Source organism: Carcharhinus amblyrhynchos, chromosome 18, assembly GCF_965287045.1.
Source record: "Carcharhinus amblyrhynchos chromosome 18, sCarAmb.v2.hapA, whole genome shotgun sequence".
NCBI classification, from domain to species: Eukaryota; Metazoa; Chordata; class Chondrichthyes; order Carcharhiniformes; family Carcharhinidae; genus Carcharhinus; species Carcharhinus amblyrhynchos.
In genome coordinates, this window is record NC_137341.1 from 12,800,835 (window position 1) to 12,828,306 (window position 27,472).

At 41.8% G+C, this 27,472-nt stretch overlaps 1 protein-coding gene across 1 annotated transcript in view; it reads right to left on the bottom strand.

The window, feature by feature from the left end:
- Positions 1 to 27,472, bottom strand: part of wipi2 (WD repeat domain, phosphoinositide interacting 2) — a 65,138-nt gene that overhangs the window by 19,665 nt on the left and 18,001 nt on the right. Inside the window, exons 2-5 of the mRNA XM_080206393.1 lie at positions 18,009 to 18,091; positions 15,058 to 15,227; positions 5,175 to 5,271; positions 4,456 to 4,553 (exon numbers count right to left, since the gene is read on the bottom strand). Coding sequence (XP_080062519.1) covers positions 4,456 to 4,553; positions 5,175 to 5,271; positions 15,058 to 15,227; positions 18,009 to 18,091 — 448 coding nt within the window. The remainder of the gene's footprint in view (positions 1 to 4,455; positions 4,554 to 5,174; positions 5,272 to 15,057; positions 15,228 to 18,008; positions 18,092 to 27,472) is intronic.

Consider the following 27,472-nt stretch of genomic DNA (forward strand, 5'->3'; position numbering starts at 1 on the left):
GTGCTGTCAAATAAATCTGTTGGATTTTAACCTGGTCTTGTGAGACTTCTTACTGGTAAATCTTCACATATGCTCATCACAAAACAGTGGGCCTGAAACTGTTTGAGGTGTCTGGGCTGTCAGTGAGTAAAGGGGCAAAGCCTCTGGATACCTAATTCTCACAGAAGGGAGAAGTGAACATTCAAGTCGCAGAGTAATGTCTTCATAAAGGGAAGAGCCACAACAAAGTCAGTTGGGCAAAAAAAAAAGAGTAAAATGGAATAAGGTTACAGATTCCTTGAAACATTAACTGAATAATCATTGTGTGTCATGGACACAGTTTGTGTTTACTCTTGTCTATGAAAAAAGTGTTTTCATGTGTGAGGTTAATGTGACCTCTTCCTCAGAGGATGGTGTCCCAACTTAAATAATTTCCAGCAGCAAGCTTTGTAATTTTAAAACTATTATTTATTATCACACACTTTTTCCAGAGTTTTACTACAGTGTCCCAAACATACTATCAGACACAAAACGAATCGAGAACTGACGCTGCAGTCCGGTAAAAAAAAACAGGCCTAGAAATTTGATGACACTGTGGCAATTTTGCAGGGCTAACAGAGTCTATGCTATAAATTCAATCGGCAGGAAATGCGTGATTATAAACTCAGTGTGCCACTCATCATGTTGGAAACATCAAAAAAGGTATCACGGGCTGAAAAAGGCAATAGTAGGGTTAGCACCTGTTTGAGTCACTGTGATACTGGTTTGCCTCGAGGCAGCTGGCAACCAACGCTTCATTTAGGAAAACTAGCTGTGTGTGGCTGGGTTCCATAAAAGGACTGCTATTATATGAATGCAGAGGCAGGAGGATTGGGACTGTTCTTCCCAAGCCCATATTAGAACTGATTGCCAGCCACACCCTAGAATCACAAACTCAATCACTCCCAATCACTGTCATCACCTTCCTACCCAACTGTCCCCTCTTCCAGGCAAACCACTCCAGCCCTTCAAATTCTCAAGCTCAACAGCAAGAGCACTGGAAACAGACCGACTACCCTCACTTCCCCTTCCCGACAGTTACCACAGGCTGAACTTATTCAAGCAGAAACTCAATGTTCTATATGACCCTGAGCTGAGCTTCCAGCTTAAGCCGAGATCCAGATCAGCTATTTTAACTTCAACTGTTGGCAAGAAGCTCAATGACAAAACCTTCAACTCAACGTTCACCAACACAATCTTGTTTACCAGCTTTCTGAATTCTACTCAACATACTCCTTTATCCTGCTTGTCATCCTACACTAATGCCATCCCCCATATCTTTGTTGGTTTCTCAATTCCCAACAGATTAATTTCAAAATCAGTGTTCTCATTTTTAACTTCATCTCTGGCCTTAATTCCACATTATGCAGGCAACCTCTTTCAGACCTACAAGCCACCTTGCATCCTTTGCTCTTCAGACTTTCATCTGCTGTGTAATATTGCCCCTCCCCTTCACTCCACCTTGGCAGCAGAGCTTTCGGCCATCAAATATACGCCATCTGAAATTCTGTTCCTCAATCCTCCATCGTGCATTAACTTTTTAAAGAAATGCCAAAAAAATCAACATCTTCTTTAAATACCTGAACAAAGAGCAGAAAGTGGAATCGTTGTGGGTGGAGATTAGGAACAGCAAAGGGAGGAAGATGCTGGTGGGTGTCGTCTATAGGCCCCCGAATAATGATCTGGAGGTGGGGCGGGCTGTTAACGCACAAATAAGTGCGGCGTGCAGGAATGGAACGGCGATAATTATGGGGGATTTCAATCTACATATTGATTGGTCGACCCACGTTGGACGCGGTGGGCTCGAGGAGGAGTTCTTGGAATGCTGCCGGGATAGTTTCCTTGAACGGTGTGTGCTGGAGCCGACAAGGGAGTGAGCTATCTTGGATCTGGTGTTATGTAATGAGGTGGGTAGAATCAGGGACCTTGCAGTGAAGGATCCTCTTGGGGAGAGTGATCATTGTATGGTGGAGTTTCTGGTGCAGATGGAGGAGGAGAAAATGGGTTCCCGGACACACGTCCTTTGTTTGAACAGAGAGGAGTACGGTAGGATGAGAGAAGAATTGGCAAATGTTGACTGGGGGAGCGCGTTGGAAGGTAGGTCTGCTGAGGAGCAGTGAAGGATCTTTAAGGAGATCTTTCTTGGTGCTCAGCAGAAATTTATTCCGACGGTTAAAAAGGACCGTAGGAGGAGAGGTAATAAGCCGTGGATAACGAAGGAGGTGAAGGAAAGTGTTAAATTAAAAGCGGAGGCGTTTAGAGTAGCTAAGAGTAGTGGGCGAGAAGAGGATTGGGAGAGGTTTAAATGTCAACAAAGATTGACCAAGAAGTTGATAAAGAAGGGTAGGAGAAACTATGAAGCTGGGCCAGCACTTAATATAAAAAAAAGCAAGAGTTTTTATAAATATATAAAAAGAGGCTGGCTAGGGTGAACGTTGGACCCTTAGAGGATGAGAGGGGGGACTTAGTGGTAGGGGATGGGGGAAATGGCTGAGGTCTTGAATAACTTTTTTGTTTCGGTCTTCACGGAGGAGGACGTGAATAATTTGCCGGGTGTTAGCGATGGAAAGGTGGTCGGACTGGAGGGTCTCGATGACATTATTGTTACTAGAGAGGCGGTGCTCGACAGACTGGAGGGACTGATTGTGGACAAGTCCCCAGGACCGGATGGAATGCATCCGAGGGTTCTGAAAGATGCCTCGTGGTTAGTGGATACCTTGGTGGTTATTTTCCAAATGTCGCTGGATTCCGGGGAAGTGCCGGAAGATCAGAAAACGGTTAATGTTACGCCGTTGTTTAAGAAGGGTGGCAGGCAAAAGGCAGGGAATTATAGGCCGGTTAGTTTAACGTCTGTTGTAGGTAAAATGTTAGAATCCGTCATCAAGGAGGAAATAGCGAGGCATCTTGAGGGGAATTGCTTGATAGAGCAGACGCAGCACAATTTCGTTAAGGGGAAGTCGTGTCTGACAAATTTATTAGAGTTCTATGTGTCTAGGGCGGTGGATAGAGGAGAGCCGGTAGATGTGGTCTTTCTTGATTTTCAGAAGGCGTTTGACAAGGTACCTCACAAGAGGTTATTGCAGAAGGTAAGGGGGCATGGAGTTGGGGGTAGGGTGTTAGCGTGGATAGAGGATTGGTTGTCAAATAGGAGGCAGAGAGTGGGGGTCAATGGGCGCTATTCGGATTGGCGGTTGGTGACTAGTGGAGTGCCCCAGGGGTCGGTGCTGGGGCCTCAGCTATTTACCATTTATATAGATGATCTGGAGGAGGGAACCGAGTGTACGGTGTTGAAATTTGCTGATGACACCAAGATTGGTGGAATAGCAAATTGTGCGGAGGGTGTGGAGAGTCTGCAGAAGGATCTAGATAGGCTGGGCGAATGGGCCAGGAACTGGCAAATGGAATTTAATGTTGGCAAGTGTGAGGTGGTCCACTTTGGTAGGAAAGACTATTACTTACGTGGCGAAAAACTGCAGCAGGTGACGGTGCAGAGGGACCTCGGGGTCCTTGTGCACGAGTCGCAAAAACCCAGCTTGCAGGTGCAGCAGGTGGTCAGGAAGGCGAATGGGATGCTGGCCTTCATAGCGAGGGGGATTGAATATAAAAGTAGGGAGGTCTTGCTGCGGCTGTATAGGGCACTGGTGAGGCCGCAGCTGGAGTACTGTGTGCAGTTTTGGGCGCCGCACTTACGCAAGGATATTTTGGCCTTGGAGGGAGTGCAGAGGAGGTTTACTAGGCTAATACCGGAGTTGAGGGGGTTGAGCTATGAGGAGAGGCTGAATAAGCTAGGCTTGTACTCGTTAAGAGTTTAGAAGAATGAGGGGAGATCTCATTGAGACATATAAGATGATGAATGGGATGGATAGGATAGAGGTGGAGAGACTCTTCCCGCTCAGAAAGGACAGTAGGACTAGGGGGCACAGCCTCAAGATAAAGGGGGGACGGTTTAGAACGGAGTTGAGGAGGAACTTCTTCACTCAAAGGGTGGTGAATCTCTGGAATTCTCTGCCCGTTGAAGTGGTGGAGGCTGCCTCGCTAGATATTTTTAAGACGCGGGTTGATGGGTTTTTGATAAGCGAGGGGATTAAGGGTTATGGTGAGAGGGCGGGAATGTGGAACTGAGCCACGACAGGTCAGCCATGATCTTATTGAATGGTGGGGCAGGCTCGAAGTGCTAGATGGCCTACTCCTGCTCCTATTTCTTATGTTCTTATGTTCTTAAATGTTTAACTTGTTGTTGTTCCAGGTTAAAATTTATTTCACTGGTGATGGAGTTCAAGCTGAGAACACAGTCAAGTAATTTGCAAAGCAGCAATATTAGATGAACCATTATGTTTACATCACAAATAATTTAATGTATGCTGAAACTATATGTTACTTCAACTTTGTATCAAATAATACTGCACAAGTTAAATTCATGAATGTGTAACTTCTTACCAGATTGATAGTATCGAACACCTGTACCTCCCCGATTGTTGCACTTCCAGGATAAGCAAGGTAGCAATTATCATTATTAATGGAAAGTGCACATAGCCCTGAAAATAACAAAATTGTCTTGAATTTCAGGACATTATATTTCTTCACTTAAGCTAACTAATGAGAATTCCAGAATAAAAAAAATGCAGCGCAATTTATAATCTATCCAAAACTGTAAAAACCTTGTGAACACAAAGATACTACTGTTCTCACCTTCCTCAATTAGGTCACTGCCCTCAGCAAACTCCCTCAAAATCCAGTGATAAAAGAGGAGCTCAAAGTCATAAGACAGTGCAATAAAACAAATCTGAACAATACAACGCTGATTATATGTACGAACAGAAGTTATTGTTGTGTTGGGAGCCTGATATCGTTTTGCTGTCTACATGCTGTGCTTTACTCACAACTTTTAAGTAATATTTGAAGCAGTCAGAACTGTTCAATTAGGAGTGATTTGATGTATTTTTATGAATAAATTTTAGACAAAAAGTCAGATAAACACTTCATATGGATAATTTTCTCATGTATTATAGGTGCATGTTGGACACTGCTTTTAATTAAATAGGTTATTTGCTGTTGTTGGTTGAAAAATATGCGCTTACAACTCAAAGAAACCTGCTACATAAAGTCACTACCCCACTTTTTGGGATTAAAGCTGGTATTTACAGCGTCGGAATTACCTGAGGGGTTTGGTGGCGTTTCTCGAATGGTGTGCAGTACTTTCATATCTCGGATATTGTGAATGTACAAACTCTCTTCCAAACACACTATCAATCTCTGCACGAGAGAAAACAAGTCAATATTAGCATTGGAGAATCGCAACAGCATGTTTATACTGCAAATCAAAACTAATTTAATACCCCCTAGTGTTTTAATATCAAAAGAATTCTACCTTCAAACTTTTCTTTAACAGTGAATGGAGTTGGGGGCACAATTATTGAAGGTTTGAGGAGGAATCATATGTGAGGTGAGAGTTATAAATCATTACACCCTCCACAGGTGTAACGATTTCATCTTACTAACCAGTTTAAATGTCAGCGTGCCAAGTATAGTCAAGCTACTGTCAAATTTCAACAACGAAAACAGAAAATGCTGGAATCTCAGCAGATCTGACAGCACGTGACCAGAGAGAACAACTAATATTTCAAACCTGTTGACTCTTTGTCAGAGCCATAACAAAGAGTCATGCAGGCCTGAAACATTAGCCTGGTTCTCTCTGCACAGAGGCTGTCAGGCCTACTGAGATTTTCCGATGTTTTCTGTTTTTGTTTCAGGTTCCAGCATCTGCAGTAATTTGCTTTTATCTACTGTCAAGGTTTACCTGAACACAATGTTGTTCCAATGAATGACCCATGGAATCCTGACTGCTAAATATCTTTTGTTGGTTTTGTTTAGATTGAGTTTATCAACAACAAAAGGCCAGAATTCTCCAGCCATTCATGCCCTGCTACTGCTGTCAGAGAGGATGAAGAATCTCCATTCTCAGCAGCGGGATGGGAGAATCCCGCTGGCATGAACGGTGGAGAATCCTACTCAAACTATAGTTAAAGCTAAACAGCAACAGACGTGAAGGCACTTTGTAAGGGTTTCTAACCAAAGCACATAGATTTAAGGTAACTGGCAAAATAACTGCAGCAAATGAAAATTACGCAGCACTGAATTGTTATGGTCTATAATGCACTGCCTGAAAGGATGGCGGAAACCTATCTTCCAAAAGGAAATTGAATAAATACTTTAAAGAGGAACAGATTGCTGTGATATGGGGTAAAAAACAGGGAGTGGGACTAATTTGATTATTCTTCAAAAGAGTTGGCACAATCACAATGAATGAAATGACCTTCTTTGGCTGTTTCATTCTATGATTCAACATGATAGCAACTTCACCATTTGACACTCAAAAAAAAAGACAAGCACTTAACACAGGCTTCCTGGTAATCAATAGAAAAATAAAACTAATGAATTCTCAAAATATTACAAATATTCTTAATTCATGTGGATACCATGTGTAATTTGTTTATTCATTTCTGTTAATTGCATTCAAATGGTAGGCATTAACTGAGGGCACAAGAGCAGGTTGAAAGATTGTTAGCTGGAGGTTCGAGAGGCAGTGATTTTTGGGCGTGTGTGGACGTCGCGAGTAAGGTACATTTTCTTGTTTATATTTTTTAACTTTTATTTCTAGTTAAAGTCGCGAGTAGCGGTGGTTTTTTTTTCTTTTTTTTAAAATTAGTTCGAAACCGGAAGTCGTCACTAGGACGCTTACCGGTATTTGTAGTTTTTTTTTCGGGTCTCCGACCCTATAAATCGGCACAGAAAGGATACCCGATCCTCTACGCTGGTAGAGAATCCCACCCTCCCACCTCCTCTAACCTAATTATAAGTATGTGGGAAGTTTTTTTTGTTGTTTTTCTTTTATGCTGGAAATTGTTTCAGGGATGGCAGTTCAGGCAGTAAGCTGCACGTCCTGTGGTATGTATGTGGTGAGGGACATCAGTAGTGTTTCTGCTGATTTTACCTGTAGGAAGTGTATACAATTGCAGCTTCTGGAGAAGCATGTTAAGGAGCTGGAGTTGGAAGTGGAGGAACTCCAGATAATTCGGGAGGCTGAGGCAGACATAGATAGGAGTTACAAGGAGATAGTCACTCCTAGAAATGGGTCTTGGGTAACTGCCAGGAAGAGGGGAAAGAAGCAATTGGGGGGACAATCCCCTGGGGCTGTTCCCCTCCAAAATAGGTTTTCTGTCCTGGGGGCTACAGTTGAGGAGGAATCAACTGTAGATTGCCAAAGGGAGCAGGTCTCTGGAGGTGAGCCTGTTGTGAAGGCTCAGGAGGTTAGGGGATGTAAAAGATTGGGCTTAGTGATTGGGGACTCCACAGTTAGGCAGACGGATAGGAGAGTCAGAGGTAATGGTAGGGACTCAGGGCTGGTGTGTTGCCTCGCAGGGGCTGGGGTCCGGGATGTTTCGCAGAGGGTGTTCAGGACTCTTAAGGGTGAGGGGGATCAACTCCAAGTCATAGTTCATGTGGGGATGCATGACGTAGGGAGGTTAAGGGAAGGGGATATTAAGCAGAAATTTATGGAGTTGGGGTGGAAACTTAAGGCCAAATCGGACAAGGTGGTTATCTCGGGACTCTTGCCTGTGCCACAGGATAGTGTAGAGCGGAACAGAGAGAGGGAAAGTTTGAACTCGTGGCTGAGGGGATGGTGCAGGAGGGAGGGGTTCAGGTTCTTGAGCAATTGGGGCTCATTCTGGGGAAGGTGGGACCTCTACAGGAGTGATGGTCTACACCTGAATCAGAGGGGAACCAATATCTTGGGGGGAAAATTTGCTAAGGCTATGCAGGGGGGTTTAAACTGATTCAGAGGGGGGGTGGGATCCTGAGTAGCGGGGGTGAAAGTGAGGGGGTCATAGATGGGGACTGCAACGCATGGCATCGTGGGGGTGAAGCGGAGCAGGGTTTGAAATGTGTATACTTTAATGCGAGGAGTATTCGCAATAAAGTGGATGAACTTGCAGCGTGGATCAGTACCTGGGACTTTGATGTTGTGGCCATTTCAGAGACATGGATAGAGCAGGGTCAGGAATGGTTGTTGCAGGTTCCGGGGTTCCAATGCTTCAGTGGGAGTTGTGGGGGGGTTGGTGGTGGTGGGTAGCATTAGTACTCAAGGATTGTATCATGGTGTCAGAGAGGAAGTTTGATGAGGACTTGTCTGTTGAGGTAGTTTGGGCTGAGGTTAGAAATAGGAGAGGAGAGGTCACCCTGTTGGGAGTCTTTTATAGACCTCCTAAAAGTTCTAGAGGTTGAGGAAAGGATTGCGGAGACGATCCTGGATAGGAGTGAAAGTAATAGGGTAATTGTTATGGGGGACTTTAACTTTACTAATATTGATTGGAATAGCTATAGCTCTAGCTCATTAGAGGGGTCAGTTTTTGTACAAAGCGTGCAGGAAGGTTTCTTGACTCAGTATGTTGATAGGCCAACTAGAGGTGAGGCTATATTGGATTTGGTGCTGGGAAATGAGCCAGATCAGGTGCTAGACTTGGAAGTTGGGGTGCATTTTGGTGATAGTGACCACAATTCGGTTACGTTCACCTTAGTGATGGAAAGGGATAGGCATGAACCTCGGGTCAGTAGTTTTAGCTGGGGGAAGGGTAATTATGAGGCTATTAGGAGAGAATTAGGAAGCGTAGGTTGGACTAGGAGACTACAGGGTCTCGGAACGTCCGAAATGCGGAGTTTTTTCAAGGAGCAGCTACTGCGAGTCCTGGATATGTATGTCCCTGTCAGGCAAGGAGGAATTGGTCGAGCTAGGGAACCATGGTACACTAGGAAAGTTGATTCGCTGGTTAAAAAGAAAAAGGAGGCTTATGTCCAGATGAGACTTGGGGGCTCAGGTAGTGCACTAGAAAGCTTTAGATTGGCTAGGAGGGAGTTAAAGAGAGAGTTAAGAAGGGCTATAAGAGGACATGAGAAGACTTTGGCTGATAGGATTAAGGAGAATCCTAAAGCGTTCTATAGATAAGTAAAGAACAGAAGGTTGGTTAGGGCAAGATTAGGGCCAGTCAGAGACAGCAGTGGGAATTTATGTGTGGAACCAGAAGAGATTGGAGAGGCATTGAACCAATATTTCTCTTCGGTGTTCACACAGGGGGACATAAATGTAGCTGTGGAGAACACTGGGTTACAGGGTTGTAAACTGGACAGTATTGCAGTTGATAAGGAGGATGTGCTAGATATTCTTGAGGGTTTGAAAATAGATAAGTCCCCTGGGCCGGACGGGATTTACCCTAGGATTCTCTGGGAGGCAAGGGAGGCGATTGCAGAGCCTCTGGCTCTGATCTTCAGGTCGTCGTTGGTCTAGTGCCAGAAGATTGGAGGTTAGCGAATGTTGTCCCATTGTTTAAGAAGGGGAACAGAGGCTTCCCCGGGAATTATAGACCGGTGAGTCTTACTTCTGTTGTGGGGAAGGTTTTAGAAAAAATTATTAGGGATAGGATTTATAGTTATTTGGAGAGTAATGAATTGATTAGAGATGGTCAGCATGGTTTTGTGGAGGGTAGGTCGTGCCTTATTAACCTTACTGAGTTTTTTGAGAAAGTGACCAAAGAGGTGGATGGGGGTAAGGCAGTTGACGTGGTATATATGGACTTTAGTAAGGCGTTTGATAAGGTTCACCATGGAAGGCTTCTGCAGAAATTGCAGATGTATGGGATTGAGGGTGATTTAGGAAATTGGATTAGGAATTGGCTGGCGGATAGGAGACAGAGGGTGGTGGTTGATGGTAAGTATTCGTCATGGAGTTCAGTTACGAGTGGTGTGCCTCAGGGACCTGTTTTGGGGCCACTGCTGTTTGTAATTTTTATAAATGATCTGGATGAGGGTATAGTTGGGTGGATTAGTAAATTTGCTGATGACACCAAAGTCGGAGGTGTGGTAGATAGTGAGGAAGAGTGTCTTAGTCTACAGGGAGACTTGGACAAGTTGCAGGGCTGGGCCGAGAGGTGGCGGATGGAGTTTAATGCGGAAAAGTGTGAGGTAATTCACTTTGGCAGGAATAACGGATGTGTAGAGTATAGGGCTAACGGTAGGACTCTGAATAGTGTGGATGAACAGAGGGATCTAGGTGTACGTGTGCACAGATCCCTGAAAGTTGGGAATCAAGTAGATAGGGTTGTTAGGAAGGCATACGGTGTCTTGGCGTTTATTGGTAGGGGGATTGAATTTAGGAGCCGCAGCGTCATGTTGCAACTGTACAAAACTCTGGTGCGGCCGCACTTGGAGTATTGTGTGCAGTTCTGGTCCCCACATTATAGGAAGGATGTGGAGGCTTTGGAGAGGGTGCAGAGGTTTACCACGATGTTGCCTGGTATGGAGGGGAGGTCCTATGAGGAGAGACTGAGGGATTTGAGGCTGTTTTCGTTAGAAAGAAGGCAGCTACGAGGGGACCTTGTTGAAACACATAAGATGATTAGAAGTTTAGATACGATGGACAGTGATAGCCTTTTTCCTCGGATGGAGAAAGCTAGCACGAGGGGGCATAGCTTTAAATTAAGGGGTGGTAGTTATAGGACGGATGTCAGGGGTAGGTTCTTTACCCAGAGGGTGGTGAGGGATTGGAATGCCCTGCCTGCTGCACTTGTAAATGCGCCTAGTTTGGGGGCGTTTAAGGGATCCGTGGATAGGTTTATGGATGGAAAGGGTTTGGTTTAGGTTAGAGGGTCATTGTTTTTTTAACTGGTCGGCGCAACATCGTGGGCCGAAGGGCCTGTTCTGCGCTGTAATGTTCTATTTCTGGTAAATGAAAGCTTATAAGTGTATAAAAGATTTGCCCGACATATCCTTCACCAAATCCTAACAGTATGCACCAATGTCCAATTACCAATTCACATTCTCTGCCCGTTGAAGTGGTGGAGGCTACCTCGCTAAATATATTTAAGTCACGGGTAGATAGGTTTCTGACAGACAGGGGAGTTGAGGGTTATGGGGAGAAAACAGGAAAGTGGAACTGATCCACTTCAGATCGGCCATGATCTTATTGAATGGCGGGGCAGGCTCGAAGGCTAGATGGTCTACTCCTGCTCCTATTTCTTATGTTCTTATGACAGAGAAAATAACCCAGAAACTCTATAATGCATATATTATAAGAAAACAAAAATTGTGTAGAATGATTACACCTCTTGGTTACAGTGATGGTTCAATGAGATAATAAGCTAAAAATCTCCATCATCCATTATTCTCTATTCAATTCACTGGGAAAAGCCTCATACAGTAAGAAGTCTCGCAACACCAGGTTTAAGTCCAACCAGTTTATTTGATAGTAATCCCACAAGCTTTTGGAAACGGTGTTCCTTCGTCAGGAAGGTTCCACACACCTGATGAAGGATTACTACTTGATTACTATCAAATAAGCTGGTTGGACTTAAACCTGGTGTTGTGAGACTTCTTACTGTGTTTACCCCAGTCCAATGCCAGCATCGCCACATCAAAAGCCTAATACACAGATGATCACATTATTGGATGCTGAAAATAAAAACAGAAAAGGTTGGAAACATTCAGCAGGTCTGGCAACATTTGTGGAGAGAGAAAGAGTTAACATTTCAATTCTGTGACCTTTCATAATTGGAAAACTAAAAACGTAATAGATTTTGAGTAAATGAAAGGGGGAGGGTGAGAAATGAACAAAAGGGTATATCTGTAATAGTGTGGAGGAAAGGATAGATTAAATGACAAAGGGACAACGTGCAAGCCAAAGTGAGTGGTAATAGGGCAAGTAACACAAGAACATAGATAGCAGCAGTAAGCCAAATAGCCCCTTGAATCTATTCTGCTATTCAATAAGATCATGGTTCGTAAGATATAGGAGCAGAATTAAGCCATTTGGCCCATTGAGTCCATTCCACCATTCAATCATGGCTGATATGCTCCTCATCCCCATTTTCCTACTTTAGCCCCATAACCTTCAACCCCAATTAAAAATTTGTCTAATGCCTCCTTAAACTCACTCACTGTCCCAGCATCCACCGCACTTTGCGGTAGTGAATTCCACAGATTCACAACCCTTTGGGAGAAGTAGTTTCTCCTCAAGTCTGTTTTAAATTTGCTACCCCTTATGCTAAGATTATGACCTCTCCTCCTAGGATGCCCTACCAGCAGAAGTATCCACTCAGTGTCTACTTTATACATACCTTTTATTATCTTGTATACCTTAATTTGATCTCTCCTCATTCTTCTAAATTCCAGAGTACAGGCCTAAATTGTCAACCTCTCTTCATATGACAAACCCCTCATCTCTGGAATCAATCTAGTGAACCTCCTCTGAAGTGCCTCCAAGGTCACTACATCTTTCCTCAAATATGGGGACCAAAACTGTGCACAATATTCTAGAAATGGCCTCACCAATGCCTTGTATAGTTGCAACAATACTTCTTTATCTTTATATTCTAATCCTTTAGCTAAATGCCAACATTCCATTTGCTTTCCTTATTATCTGCTCTACCTGCATGTTAGTTTTCTGTAACCCACGAACGAGGACACCCAGATACCTCTGCACCAGAGCATCCCAAAGTCTCTCCCCATTTAGATAATAAGTTGCCTTCCAGTTTTCTGAACAAAATACACAACCTCACACGTATCCACGTTAAACTCCATCTGCCAGATTTTGGCCCATTCTACCAACCTATCTATTTATTTGTAAGGTTTTTTATTTCCTCATTTCAACTTACTGTCCTGCCTATTTTTGTGTCATCTGCAGATTTGGCAATAAAGCTTTCTATTCCTGTATCCAAGTCATTAATATAGATTGTGAATAGCTGGGGCCCAAGAACAAACCCTGTGGGACCCCACTTGAAAAAAAACCATTTATCCCAACTTTGTCTTCTGTCCATCAGCCAACCGTCTATCCAAGCTAATAAATTATCCATAATCCCACATGATCTAACCTTGTAAATTAATCTTTTGTGCGGCACCTTATCAAACACTTTCCGAAAGTCCAGATGTACTACATCTACAGGATCCCAATTATCCACTTTGCCTGTTACTTCCTCAAAGAACTCTAGCAAATTGGCCAAACATGATTTGCCTTTCATAAAACCATTCTGATTCTGATAGATAGTGTTTTGATTTTCCAAATGTCCTGATATTACTTCCTTGATAATCGATTCAAACACTTTCCCAACAACAGGTGTTAAACTAACTGGTCTCTAATTTCCCAAATTTTGCCTCCCTTCCTTTTTGAATAAGAGGGAGGCAAACATTAGCATTTTTCCGATCCATTGGAACCTTTCCTGTGATCAGGGAATTTTGAAATATTATAACCAATGGATCCACTACCTCCATTGCCACTCCTTTAATATTCTAGGATATAAGCCCAGGAGACTGATCTGCCCTCAGTCCCAATAGTTTGCAGGGTACCTTTTCCCTATCGATGTTAATTCTTCTAAATTCGACTCTTTCTATTACTCTGATTTGCCCGTTCCTAAAGGAACGGTACTAGTGTCTTCCACTGTGAAAACTGAGGCAATGTATTGATTTAGCATCTCTGCCATTTCAGTGCTCCCCACTATTAACCCTCCGGTTTCATCTTCCAAGGGAGCAACATTCACCCAAGGGAGCAACATTCACCCAAGTGACTCTCTTCCTTTTTACATAACTATATAAGCTTTTGCTATGTTTCTTGATATTTTGCCCTAGTTTTCTTTTGCAATTTACCTTCGCTCTTTTTATTTCTTTTTTAGTATCCCTTTGTTTATATCTGAAAGTTTCCCAGTCTTTCAGCCTGCTATTGGCCTTTGCAGTGTAGTATACCTTAGATCAGTGGATCTTTGTCTAAGCTCCACTTTCTAGGCTGTTCCTCATAAGCCTTGACTCCCCTTTAGTTCAAAAATCCATCGATTTCAGCCTTGAATATGCTCAAAGACTCTGCCTCCATACTTCTATGGGGTTTAGATTTCCAAAGATTCTTGGCCCTCGAAGAGACAAAATTCCTCCTAAACCCCATTTTAAATGGGTGACTTCTTCTGAAAATATGCTCCAAATACTGAATTCTCTCTCGAGGGGAAACATCCACAGCTACCTTGAGGTTTAACAGCATAGATGTCACAAGAAGAAGTCAATGTGCTTATAGCTAATATTGGTTGTTAGCCTATCCTCAAGAGAGGGAAAGAAAGAGTCCGAGATAGACCATGCGAAGGTGAGAGAAGGATGGAAACCAGAAAAGAAGTTGAAGACTGATGAAGTAGGGCTGGAACAGGAAATGTTCCATGTACCCCACACAAAAAAAAACAGGCATACATATAACCCATGTGTCTCCACACTGCAACACTATTCATTTGGAGGAAATGAGTGGAATTGAAGAAGTGGATCTGTGAAAAAAGGAGCGCCAAAGGCATTAAAAGGTAGGAGACTTGGGAAAATTGGCAAGTTCTCTCTGGTGCTTTTAGTCACTGCTCTCATTATGTTTATGTTATTAACTCTTCCCTCCCCCTATGGCCCTAGAGGTTACTCGTCCTGTTGAGTTCATCAAATGACAACCAGCTTCGCAAGGCTTATAAGTTGTTAACCACACTTCAAGTGTTTATTCAGTATATGAATTGTTTTTGATCCATTAAAAGAAGAAATGCAGCAAAACATTCAGCAACAAGATCGGCATCTAGGCAGCTTGAAATGGCATTGGCGTTCAGGCAAGGACTAGTGTTAGGCAGGATCAACAAAGGGAAAATAAGTGAGACATACCAGCAGTTGAGCACAGGAAGAGGCCCAGAGTGATTCAAAGAATGCCAAACAAGAAAATCGTTTTTGCACAAGTTTGGTGAGTGATACTATGCAGGAAATCACTACAATACCATGCTTAGAAGTGAAGCCAGAAGGACAGAGCACGTAAGCCTAAATACGTTTATGACAAGACATGTGTAATTAAAATATGATGGTAAGTGTTACACTGAAGGAAGTGTATGCTTATTTAAGATTTTAAGCATATTTTAGCTATATTTAAACAAGACTAAACACCTAAGTCCCGCCACAACCCAATGGATGACTTTGAAAGGTTATGCCACAGATCCTCACCTGTCTATTTAGTTTGACTGCCAGGATCGTATTGGAATAACTGTAATTGCAGATCTCTGTTCCTTTCTTAAAGTGACAAACCTTCAACTTTCTGGGTGCTTTAAGGCTCACAATAGCTACTAGACTGCTGGAAAACAGCCGTTCCACAATACATACGTCTTCTGTGTCAGCTGTAAGTAGACATTAAGGAGTTAAAAAAAAGTTACATTAAACAACTGTGAAGAAATGTAAAAACTGCTGGAAATTAAATTTTATTCAGTATAATCAACAGCAGCTCACTTAACGGATTTTGAAGTGATTTCTCTCTCCCAAAAAGACATTCCATTACTCATTATTATATTTCAACTAATAAACACAAGAGATATTTATCAGGGCATGTGCTTACATTAATTTTTCTATTAAAAAATTCCCAGGTCAAAGGACATTGTCTTACAATATAACTTCTCCAGGTCAAAGGACATTGTCTTACAATATAACTTTCCCCTAGTCAGGTCTGTGAACCAACAACAGTCAAATAGATTGCCTGCTGTACACAAGGAATTATCGTTGGCACAAGTATCACAAAATTGCACTCAATATTATTCATCTGTCAAAGTGTAGGTGTGCATCCTTGAACAATTTCCTTTCTTTATATATTTTCTTTGCAATGTGACAGAGAGGAAACGCATGCTACAAGTATTGTTTATATAAGCAGATTTTTAAATAATCTACAGCATGCTTATTACACTGTTACAGATGCAAAAAATTGATATTAAACAGTCTGGCCTTGCAGCCTGGGTTCTTCTAACAGAAACGTAAAATTTACAATCTACTGATTTCCAATTCAGTTGAAGAATTTACACACAATCATCCATAATTCCAAGAAATCACACCAACATACTTGAGCGCTCACTTTAAATTGGCAGGCCAGGTTAACTGAATATCAGTCATTCCACAGACCCATAACATCACTGGAGACCTGCTCCTATAAGAGTTTCCTTCTGCTTACTGTGATGTTCCTGATGTAAAGTATTATTTGCAGTCTTAAGCCAGCTTCCAGTATGAGTAATGTCCACACTTAAAACTGTCTAACGGATTTGGTGGGCCAGGGAGAGGTTTAGTACAAGCGGAATTACAAACATTGTGCACGGTACAGTGTTTCGTAGGCATGAGTAAAAATGCATTGTGGCATTGCCTCAGCTTTACTCTGCATCTAAAAATTCATGTTAAACCTCAATCTGGAACTAACTAAAATGCTGGCCAGAGGCAAGCATTGCAGTGCTGCCCATGTCCTGGCTCTCATCAAATCCCTTTCTTCCTTCATCCCTCTGTTCACTGATTTATACTGGCTCCTGGAATATCTTAAATTTCTTATCCGTCTATTCAAATCCCTCCGTGAACTCACTGCTCCAAGCTCTCTCTCTGTTCTCTTGTACATCTGATTTCCTTTTCTGGCCACTGGTAGCTTTGGCTTCAGCCACCTAAGTTCTAACTGATGAAATTCCCTCCCTACTCCTCTCTCGCTCCATAAGATGCTCTTTAAAATTCACCATTCTAGCCAATTTATAGTCACCTTTTCTAACTTTTTTTATGTGGACGTACATCCAAGTTAGTCTGATAACACTGGTGAAATGTTGTGGGACATTTTGTTGAAGATGATACATAAATCCAAATTCTTGCTACTTGTAGGAATTGCAGTACTGGATGAGTTGACAGAGGATCATGCCATAAAGAGACTTAAACACAGGGATGATCATTTTGATCAGTGAATGCAAGGATGTTGGATTAATGTGTGAATCAAACACTTGGAGTAGGGATAGAGCAAAAGCAGCAATGTTTGCTCAATGTCCTGAAATTTACAGAGGATGGTCAGGAGCATTGGAATAGTGGCCTGGAAGTGGCAACGGCATGGATTAGGATTCAATGGAAGATAGGCTGAGGAGACAGGCAAGGCGATGGAGTTAGAAGCAAGCGGACTTCAAGGGAGGGGGCAGGGGATCAGATTATTGAATATGATGATCAGTCATGATCATAACGAATGGAGGAGGAGTCTCAAAGGGCCGAATGGCTTACTCCTCCTTCTAGTTTCTATGTTTCAAAATTCCTACAAGCCTTCCTGAAAAAAAAAGGTAGCATGGACAAGTTGGGCTGAAGGGCTTGTTTCCATGCCGTAAACGTCTATGACTCGAAGCACGGCCTCCCTCATAGAACAGAATCATAGAATCCCTACAGTACAGAAGGAAGCCATTCAGCCCATCAAGCCTGTACTGACAATAATCCCATAACCCTCATATTTACTGCGCTAAACTCCCTGACAGTAAGGATCAATTTAGCATGGCCAATCAACCTAATCTACACATCCCTGGACTGTGGGAGGAAATTGAAGCACCGGGAGGAAACCCACACAAACAAGGGGAGAAAATGCGCAAACTCCACATAGACAGTGATCTGAGGCTGGAACTGAACCCAGGTCCCTGGCGCTGTGAGGCAGCAGTGCTAACCACTGTGTCACCATGCCAACCAACGATTTGTTAAATGTAAGCATTCCTGCTTCCATAGAGAGCAATTTAATTTTTTTTAATCATCTTTCATATCTGGCCTCCCCAAAATGAGACCATTTTGATTTGATTTATTGTTCTCATGTGTATTGAGATACAGTGAAAAGTATTGTTTCTTGCATGCTATACAGATAAAACATACCATTCAGAGTACGTAGGGGAAAAGGAAATGAGTGCAGATATATTGTTACACTCACAGCTAGGGTGTACAGAAAGACTTTTTTATATAACATGGCTACAATGGTCTCATTACCTCACTGCCAACACCTGCATTGACCAGAAAGATAATGCACCTTTGAGGAGGCAATTTGATTTTTACTGCATTAATATAGTATGAGGAACATGACAATTTTTACACTTACACTGCATTGTAAACATTGCTTTGGACGTTTGCAATTCAAATTGATCACTTACTGCATTCATAGATCTGTTCTAATTTATCCACCGATGAAAGTGAGAAAAACTTGTAACCCGATTTGGTGCCAACTGCAAGAGACCTATTTTAAAAATAAAAAAAATTACTTCCATTGGAAACTCAAAAGCAGGTCAGTTTTAATCAATGGCGGCTCACAAATAACAGCTACTTTAATTATATGGCTGAGGTCTAGACTTATCTAGCCACATGTGGGTCTTTTCCACATTTTGTGCTCAACGCCTATATCTTGGTGCACTCTCACAACCAAGTTTGAGAACACATTAGGACAGATAAATAGTTTACTTTCAGTTACTCGCTCAGGATAACAAACAGAGCAACCTGATAATTATTTTAATTGCTGAAAGCATTCCATTCCTTCATAAATTGCTCTCCCTTCTTCAATGAGGAGCATCACATCAGACTTTGTTTTCGGCTTAAATGATTAAGCAAATTTACTGAACATAAAGATGAGCAAGTGAATCACATTATTAAAGCACATTCATATATTGTAGAAATGCTTCTAATTTGTTAGTCAATAAAATAGCTAGCTAAACGATGAGACTGCTATTTGTACATAACATTTCTGCATTTGTTTTCTCTGGTCTTTCTTATGTGCAGGATATATTTTGAATTTTATTTCTTGGAATTTCCAAATTGACTCTCCTAGAGTTGAACAGTACAGATTGTTAAAATGTCCTGAAGAAAATGAATTAGTACATCCTGAATTTGGCAAAAAAACATTACTGCCATACACATCACCAAATAAATCCCACAATCTGCATTTGTACAAAAGTAACATGGATCCTCCCTCGATATTTAAACTAATTGGCAAAAGAAGCAAAAGCGACAGGAGAAAAATCCTTTACATGCAGCTATTTGTTCAGATCTGGAATGCAGGAGACAGGTTTGATTAAAGCATTCAAAAGAGTATTACCTGAAAAGAAAGAATGTGCAAGTTTATGGGGGAAATGGAGAAATGACACAAGGTGAATTGCTCATTCACAGGCAATTAAGAAAATTCACAACATCTGTATTGATTTAAATGTAGACAAGATTCGAGCTGCAGCCAGTTTTATCTACTTTAATTCCAACTGATGTTGGAATGTTCCAACAGCTTCCCATTTTATCCATTTCATGGGTAAAGGCATTATCTCACCCACCAAATGCAGTACTTTGTAATACAAACTGGGAAAACTGTGACAACTTTCCAGGGACTGTGAAAGCACAGGTGTCTGGGTGTCAGGCAATAAGATTAGTTTGTCTGTGATGTTCCCATAATCAAAACACATACCAATACCACCACTCCAGGTCAGTGGAGCAGGAATCCACTGATTTCAGTCTGAATGTTTTTTTTCCTACTAGCATGACTAAATATGCAGATCAAATCGGCTTCGCAGGTAGAGGATGTGGTTAAGGTGTATGGTGTACTGGCTTTCAATCGAGGAACTGAGTTTAAGAGTCAGGAGGTAATGCTGCAACTGTATAAGACCCTGGTCAGACGCCACTTGGAGTACTATGCTCAGTTCTGGTCGCCTCATTACAGGAAGGATGTGGAAGCCATTGAAAGGCTGCAGAGGAGATTTACAAGGATGTTACCTTGATTGGGTGGCATGCCTTATGAGGGTAGATTGAGAGAGCTCAATCTTTTCTCCTTAGAGAGATGAAGGATGAGAGGGGGTCTGATAGAGGTGTATAAGATGATGAGTGGTATTGATCAGGTGGACTCTGAGGCTTTCACCCAGGGCTGAAATGGCTGCCACAAGAGGAAATGCTGGGAAGTAGGTACAGGGGAGACGTCAGGGGTAAGTTTTTCACTCAGACGGTGGTGGGTGAATGGAATCAGCTGCTGTTGGTGGTGGTGGAGGCAAATTCGTTAGGGTCTTTTACGAGACTTCTGGATGAGTACATGGGACTTAATAGGATTGAGGGTTATAGGTAAGCCTAGTAGGTAGAGATAAGATTGGCGCAACTTGTGGGCCAAAGGGCCTGTTTGTGCTGTAATTTTTCTATGATTCTAAGTCAGGGCAAGTGAAATGAGGTGCGTGCTGAATGTGCACATAATGACTGAGTGTGCTGAGCATTCCTCTGCGTCCAAAATATACATATTTCTTTTGTTTTTGCCATTTGAAGTTAATGACAATTCTGTTAATATATAAAATACTCTGTGATTAAATGTATTTAATCTAATTCATGATACCATGGTTAATGAACAAGCCGAATTTCAATCTTGCAGCCCCACTCAGATGAAGGAGGTCTACTCATTGGAGGAAAAGACAACAGATAATAGACTTCTCACAAACCAGGAATGCACTCAACTACATTTCCGTCCATTTTTAAACCATGAAAATAGAAAAGCACAAGGTCAGTGTGACCTGAAAGGCAGAGGTCAGTTACCAAATCATACACTTTTGTAATCCTGGATCTCAAAACCTCAAAATATGGAACATTCTAAACAACAGGAAGATAAAGATCCTTAGCAGCAAGCTGTTGAAGTGGCATTATCAAGTAAAGGGTTCACAGACTGAATGAACTCTTTACAGCACAATTACTGGACCTGAGGCAAAACAAAATTATGTTGTCTACTCAATCCTAATCAAACCAAGTTCAATAAATGGATATTTTAATGACAATATTATTAAGAAGTTGTTGCAGAGGGTCATTTTTTTCAGCACGGTCAGAAGCACTGGTAGTTTTAAGTAGCCAGTGTTTGCATTGTTGGATATTAGAAATAAAGTACAGATTCGAGTTTAGTGTTTTTGTGCAAGAAAGGGTAAAACTCTAGGTAGATTTACGTTAAATGAAGATGTTAACATGTATTGGGTTTTTTGGTTTCATTGTGCTTAGAGAGTTTATGATGTGAGAAGTAAGTAATAGGTTGGAGAAAGAATAAACTGTTGCTTAGCAACCAGGGACATCCTTAAGAAGAAAGAACTCGAGTGTAACTTAACTGAACCCAGAGCAGAAGGAGCTTGTTATTGAGTGAGGGAACAGCTCTGCCAAAAGCAGAAAAGCAATACAATAGAGCAATAGGCAAGACAGCAAACTACACAAACTAAAGAACAGCTATGGAAACTAGCAATGAAAAGAGAAGTTTCCAGGACGACTGAAGTAAAAAGGAAAACAGGAACTGGAATCTGACACTAACGTTAAAGGCATAACTGTAAAGTGCTGACTGGGTCAAACTGGCTTGGGAGAAGCAAGATATCTTGCTGTAGTCTATGAAACAATAGTAGTTGGGGGCTGAGTATTTGCAAGATTACATGGAAGTTTGAACACATGTGATAACACAAGACAGAGAAATACTGAAAGGAGAGTTGAAAATTCTGATAGTGGATCAGCTGAGAAAAAGCATTGTATGAAATATGTTTCTAAGGTGAGTTTGGAAACATTTTTGTGGAAGCCTAGGTCCAGAGAGGCCAGTTGGCTCACAATGTAATCATCTGGGGGCATTTGTGAAGAAATCCATGGAAGTTCAATTGGGTGGTATCTGATACTTGATTTCAGAGTGGGGTGTATCTGACTACAGTTAGCCTGTTGGTACATAAGCACAGTGTATTTACTGAAAACAAAAGATATACTTTGTGACCAGTATTATTCTTAAAATCTGAGTACATTTGTGAAGATAAGTGGAAGTGAAGGAGTACCATATTACAATCAGACTGTTGTTGTTAAAAGCTATTCCTGTTTGTTCAGTTATCTTCTCTTTCAAAAGAAAGGTAAAAGTTATGGTGTTTTGCACCAGGGTTCCATTCTGGGACCTTCCCAGCCAGTAGTATCAACTAAGAGCCCCATCACATCTTACAAACTACAAGACCATAAAACCTACAATAACCAACCAAACATATTTTACCTTAAAAGTCATACAAGACCAAATCACACTTGTAGGTTTGTTATGCTATTTATTTTGCAGCAGCGTGAAGCAGTTTTACATAGAATTAGAGATGTTGCAGCACAAAAATTTCCAGCCCAACTGGATTGTGCAGGTGTTCACTCTCCACATGAGCTTCCTCACATCCTTCTTCTGAAGCTATCAGCACAATGTTTGATTCATTTATCCCACATACTTATCTATCTTTGCCTTATTCGCGTCTATACTATTTGCCTTAAATACATGAGTTCCACATTCTAATCATATTCTAAGTTACAACTCATTGAGCCCCCCTGCAAAAAACTTTAACTCTTTTCATATGCTATTTGACCTGCTGTGCAATCCTATTTGTTCCAAAGTTTTGCCTTTAGTCAGCTAATAATCAAGGCCCAAACCTCAAAGTGAAAAGAAGGAAATTCTTTATTCACTCAACCATGTGGCTTTGGATTTATACAGCTTGTGGCAAAAGTCTTATTCTGTTTACAAGTGTTTGAACAATGAACTCATGACGGTCACCTCCCACTATTTCAGGAAACCATAACTGATGCAAACATATTCAACGTAAGGTCAGATAAAGACTTTGTGGAAACATCGATTATGGAATAGGAAATGGCCACTTGGCCCATCATGTCTGTGTCACCTGAAAGTTTAGTGAGCCAGCCTAATCCCACTTTCCAGCATTTGATTTGTAACCCTACAGGTTACAGCACTTGAGGTGCATATCCAAACAGCTTTTAATAAGTTGAGGGTTTCTGCCTCCACTTTCAGGCAGCAAGTTCCAGACCTGAACAACCCTCTGGGTGAAAAAAAATCTTTCCTCATATTCTCTAATTTTTCTATCAATCACTAAATCTATACCCGTACTCACTGATTTCTGCTAAAGTAAACAGGGCCCTCCCATCCATTCTAACAAGGCCCCTCAATTTTGCAGTTCAATCAAATCTCCCCTCAGCCTCCTCTGTTGGGAGAACAACCCAAACCTATTCAATTTTTCCTTATAGTTGCAAGTTCCAATCCTCGCAACATCCTCATAAATCTCCTCTGCACCCTCTAATGCATTTACATTCTTTGTGTAATGAGGACCAAAACTACACACACCACAAGGATTTTGGGGACTGGGTTTAATTCCCACCATGGCAGATGGTGAAATTTGAATTCAATAAAAGTCTGGAATTAAAAGTCTAATGATGACCATGAAACTCTTGTTGTAAAAACCCATCTGGATCATTAATGTCCTCTCGGGAAGGAAATCTGCTGCCCTTATTCAGTGTGGCCTACATGTGACTCCAGATTCACAGCAATGCGGCTGACTCTTAAATGCCCTCTAAAATGGTCTGGCAAACTATTCAGTTCAAGGACAATTAGGGACAGGCAATAAATGTTGGCCCAGCCAAAGGCAGTCATGATGTGGAGATGCCAGTGTTGGACTGGGGTAAACATAGTAAGAAGTCTCACAACACCAAGTTAAAGTTCAACAGGTTTATTTGGTAGGAAACGCCACTAGCTTTCGGGGCTCTGCCCTTTCATCAGGTGAGTGGGGAGTTCTGATCAGAACTTTGGATTTATACAGTTTGTAGTAAAAGTCTTATTCTGCTTATAAGTGTTTGAACAACTAACTTATGATGGTCACCTCCCATTTGTGAAGATTTATGATCAGAACTCCCCACTCACCTGATGAAAGGGCAGAGCCCTGAAAGATAGTGGCGTTTGCTACCAAATAAACCTGTTGGACTTGAACCTGGTGTTGAGAGACTTCTTACAGCCAAAGGTACCCATGCCCCATGGATGAATTTTAAAAAACCTTCCTAACTACCTTATCAACCTGGCCTGCTACCTTCAGGGATCTATGGACACTCAACCCAAGGTCTCTCACTTCCTCTACATCTCTCAGTACCCTCCCATTTATTGTGTAATTATTTGCCTTGCATGATGTTCCCAAATGCATCATCTCACACTTCTATGGGTTGAATTTCATTTCCTACTTTTTCTGCCCACCAAACCAGTCTACTGATAACTATCTGAAGTCTATAGCAATCCTCCTATGAATTGTGCAGCCAATTTTAGCATCACCTGCAAACTCTGATCATTCTCCCTACATTATGTACAAATCATACCACAAAAAGCAGGGGTTCTAATACTGAGCTCTGTGGAATGGAAAAGCCTTCCAGTCACAAAAACATCATTCAACAATTAACCTTTAGTTTCTGCCACTGAGCCAATTTTGCATCCAGCTTGCTACTTTTCCCTGGATCCCAGAGACTTTCCCTTAATAATCCATGCCAACAGCCCTTGATTAATCCAGGTCTCGCTAAATAAGTTTATCCTGTCCCTTAGAATTGATTTCAACAATCTGTCCACTACCGAGGTCAAACTGACTGTTGAAAAAAGGAGCAAGGGATAGACTGAATAATTACATGGCAAAGGAACAGCATTAGCAGACCTCCAACACCTCACCAGTATCCAGTGAGGACTGAAAAATGATCAACAGACTCTTTGCAATTTCCTCCTGGCTTCTTTTAACAGCATAAGGTTCTGGTGATTTATCCACTTTCAAGGATGCTAATTGGACTATTATTTAAATAGTAAAAAATTGCAGCATGTTGCTGTGCAGAGGGACCTGGCTGTCCTTGTGCAGGAATCTCAAGGAATTGGTTTACAGGTGCAGCAGGTAATGAAGAAGGCAAATGGAATTTTGTCCTTCATTGCTAGAGAGATGGAGTTCAAAAGCAGTGGGAATATGTTGTAGCTGTATATGGTGCTCATGAGGCCAAGCCTGGATTACTATGTACAGTTTTGGTCTCCTTGCTTGAGAAAGGATATATTGGCACTGGATGGGTGCAGAGAAATTCAACAGGTTGATTCTGGAGTCGAAAGCATTGGCTTATGAGGAGACACTGAGTAGACTGGGGCTATACTCATTGGAATTCAGAAAAATGAGGAGGAATCTTATAGAAACGTAAGATTATGAAGGGAATAGATAAGAGAGAAGCAGGGAAGTTGTTTCCACTGGCGGGTGCAACTAGAACTAGGGGGCATAGCCTTAAAATAAGGGGAAGCAGATTAGGACTGAGTTGAGGAGGAACTTCTTCACACAAAGGGTTATGAATCTGTGGAACTCCCTGCCCAGTGAAGCAGTTGAGGCTACTTCACTGAATGTTTTTAAAGCAAGGGTAGATAAATTTTTTAAACAGTAAAGGAATTAAGGGTTATGGTGGGTGGACGAGTAAGTGGAGCTGAGTCTACAAAAAGATCAGCCATGATCTTATTGAATGGCAGAGCAGGCTTGAGGGGCCAGATAGCCCATTCTTAATCCGTTTAGTACTTTCTCAGTCCCTGTGTTTACTACAACTAATACTTCACACCCCTCTTAACTACAATGCTTGCATTTACCTTTCTTTTGTGAAGACAGACACAAAGAATCATATTAATGTCTTCCGTCTCTACACACAGTTAACCTTTTTGGTTTTTTATGAGCCCTACTCTTTCCTTAGTTAGTCCCTTACTCTTAATGTACTGATAAAACATCTTTGGATTGTCCTTGATTTTGCTCGCCAATATTCTTTCATGCCCTTTCTTAATTTCCTTTTCGATTTCACTCCTCTTTCTATATTCCTCTCGGCTTTCTGCAATATTGAGTTCACCGTGTCTGTCATAAGCTTTCTTTTTCTGCTTAGTCTTGGCCTGCAAGCGCCTTTATTTGGGGATTGCTAGATTTGGCCATCCCACCCTTTTTCTCTGTAGGCACATTTATTTTGAACCTCTTGAATGCCTGCCACTGCTCTGACACCGATTTACCTTCAGTAGCTACATCTAGTCTACTTTTGCTAAATCACTTCTCAGCTCAGTAAAATTGGCCTTGTCCCCATTTTTTTCTATAATTATGTTAAAACTAACTTAAATATGCTCTCACACATTGACTCCTCCCACCTGCCCCACCTCATTTCCTAAAATGAAGTCCAGAGCAATGCACTCTTTTTGGGCTTGCTACATATTGGCCAAAAATGTTCTCTTGGATGTACCTTAAGAATTCTGTCACCCCATTCCTTTCACACTAAAACAATCCCAATTAATACTGGGATATTACTGCCCTTTGTCCATGCACTTCTCAAAGTTTTGCCTACATATGTGTTTTTCTATCTTCCTTTGACTGCTTGGGGGGTCTATGGTACACTCCCAGTGACTGCCCCATTTTGTTTCTCAGCTCAATCTAAATGGCCTCAATTGATGTTCCTTCTAACATATTATTTGTCCTCACAACTGTAATTGCATCTAACCAAATTGCCAACCCCCCACCTTGTTTGAAAACCATGCAACAGCTATATCATCATGATACCGCATTTCTGCCCTCAGCTCATATGCTTTATTTGTTACACTCCTTGTATTGAAGTACATACCCTTGAGCACTGCCAAATTATTTTCTGTATTTTGTTTCCTGTCTTCCAAACTCAATCACTGATTTTCTGCTTTCCGTTACCATTTCCGATTTTTCTCCAATTGAGATTATCCTCAGGTTCCCATTTCCTGCCAGACTAGTTTAAACACCCCCAAAAGCACTAGCAAACCTCTCAGCAAGGATATTGGTGCCAGCTGCAATGAGGTGCAAACCATCCAGCATGCACAGATCCCATCTCCCCCCATAACCAGTCCCAATGGCCCAGGAATCTGAATCCCTACACAATCTCTCCAGTCATGCATTCATCAGCTCTAACCTGATATTTCTATGCTCACTAGCATGCGGCACTGGTTTCCGTACGTTACTACCTCAGGAGGTCCAGCGTTTAAATGTCTTATCTAGCTCACTAAAATCTGCTTTCAGGACCTCATCTTCTATCAATGTCATTAGTACAAATGCAAATCAAAACCTCTGGCTATTCACCCTTCCCGTTAAGAACGCCCTGCAGTTGTTCTATGATATCCTTAACCCTGGCACCAGAAAGGCAATATACCATCCTGGGGTCATGTCTATGGCTGCAGAGATGTCTATTTGCTCCTCTAACTACAAAACCCTCTACCACTATTTCTCTTTCACTCTTCTTCCTTCCCAACCGTGCAACCGAGGCACCTGTGGTACACCAAATTCGGCTCTTGCTGCACTCCCCTGACTTGATGCATCTTCATTAATAGCACTGCGATTTTAAACAGTATTTTAAAACTGACCATGGAAACTATGTGCATTGATGTAAATATGCATTCAACAAAGCTCTGCTTTAGCCAGCAGTATAATTCAAGTTGCTGACTTTGTAGTACTCCAAGCAGTTGGAGGTTCCCAACTGGCATTTGTAATTAAATATCATATCGGCACAGTGGTTAGCACTGCTGCCTCATAGTGCCAGGGACCTAGGTTCGACTCCTGGCTTGGGTTACTCTGTAGAGTTTGTATGTTCTTCCTGTGTCTGCGTGAGTTTCCCCCAGGTGCTCTGGTTTCCTCCCAGTCCAAAAGACTGACGGTCAGGAGCACTGATGAAGAATTTAGCATGGCCAATGTACCCAAGCAAGCACTTGAGTGCTGTGACTAGGGGTTTTCCACAGTAACTTCACTGTAATGTTAATGTAAACCTACATATGACCAATAAATACATTTTAAATTTTAAAGTG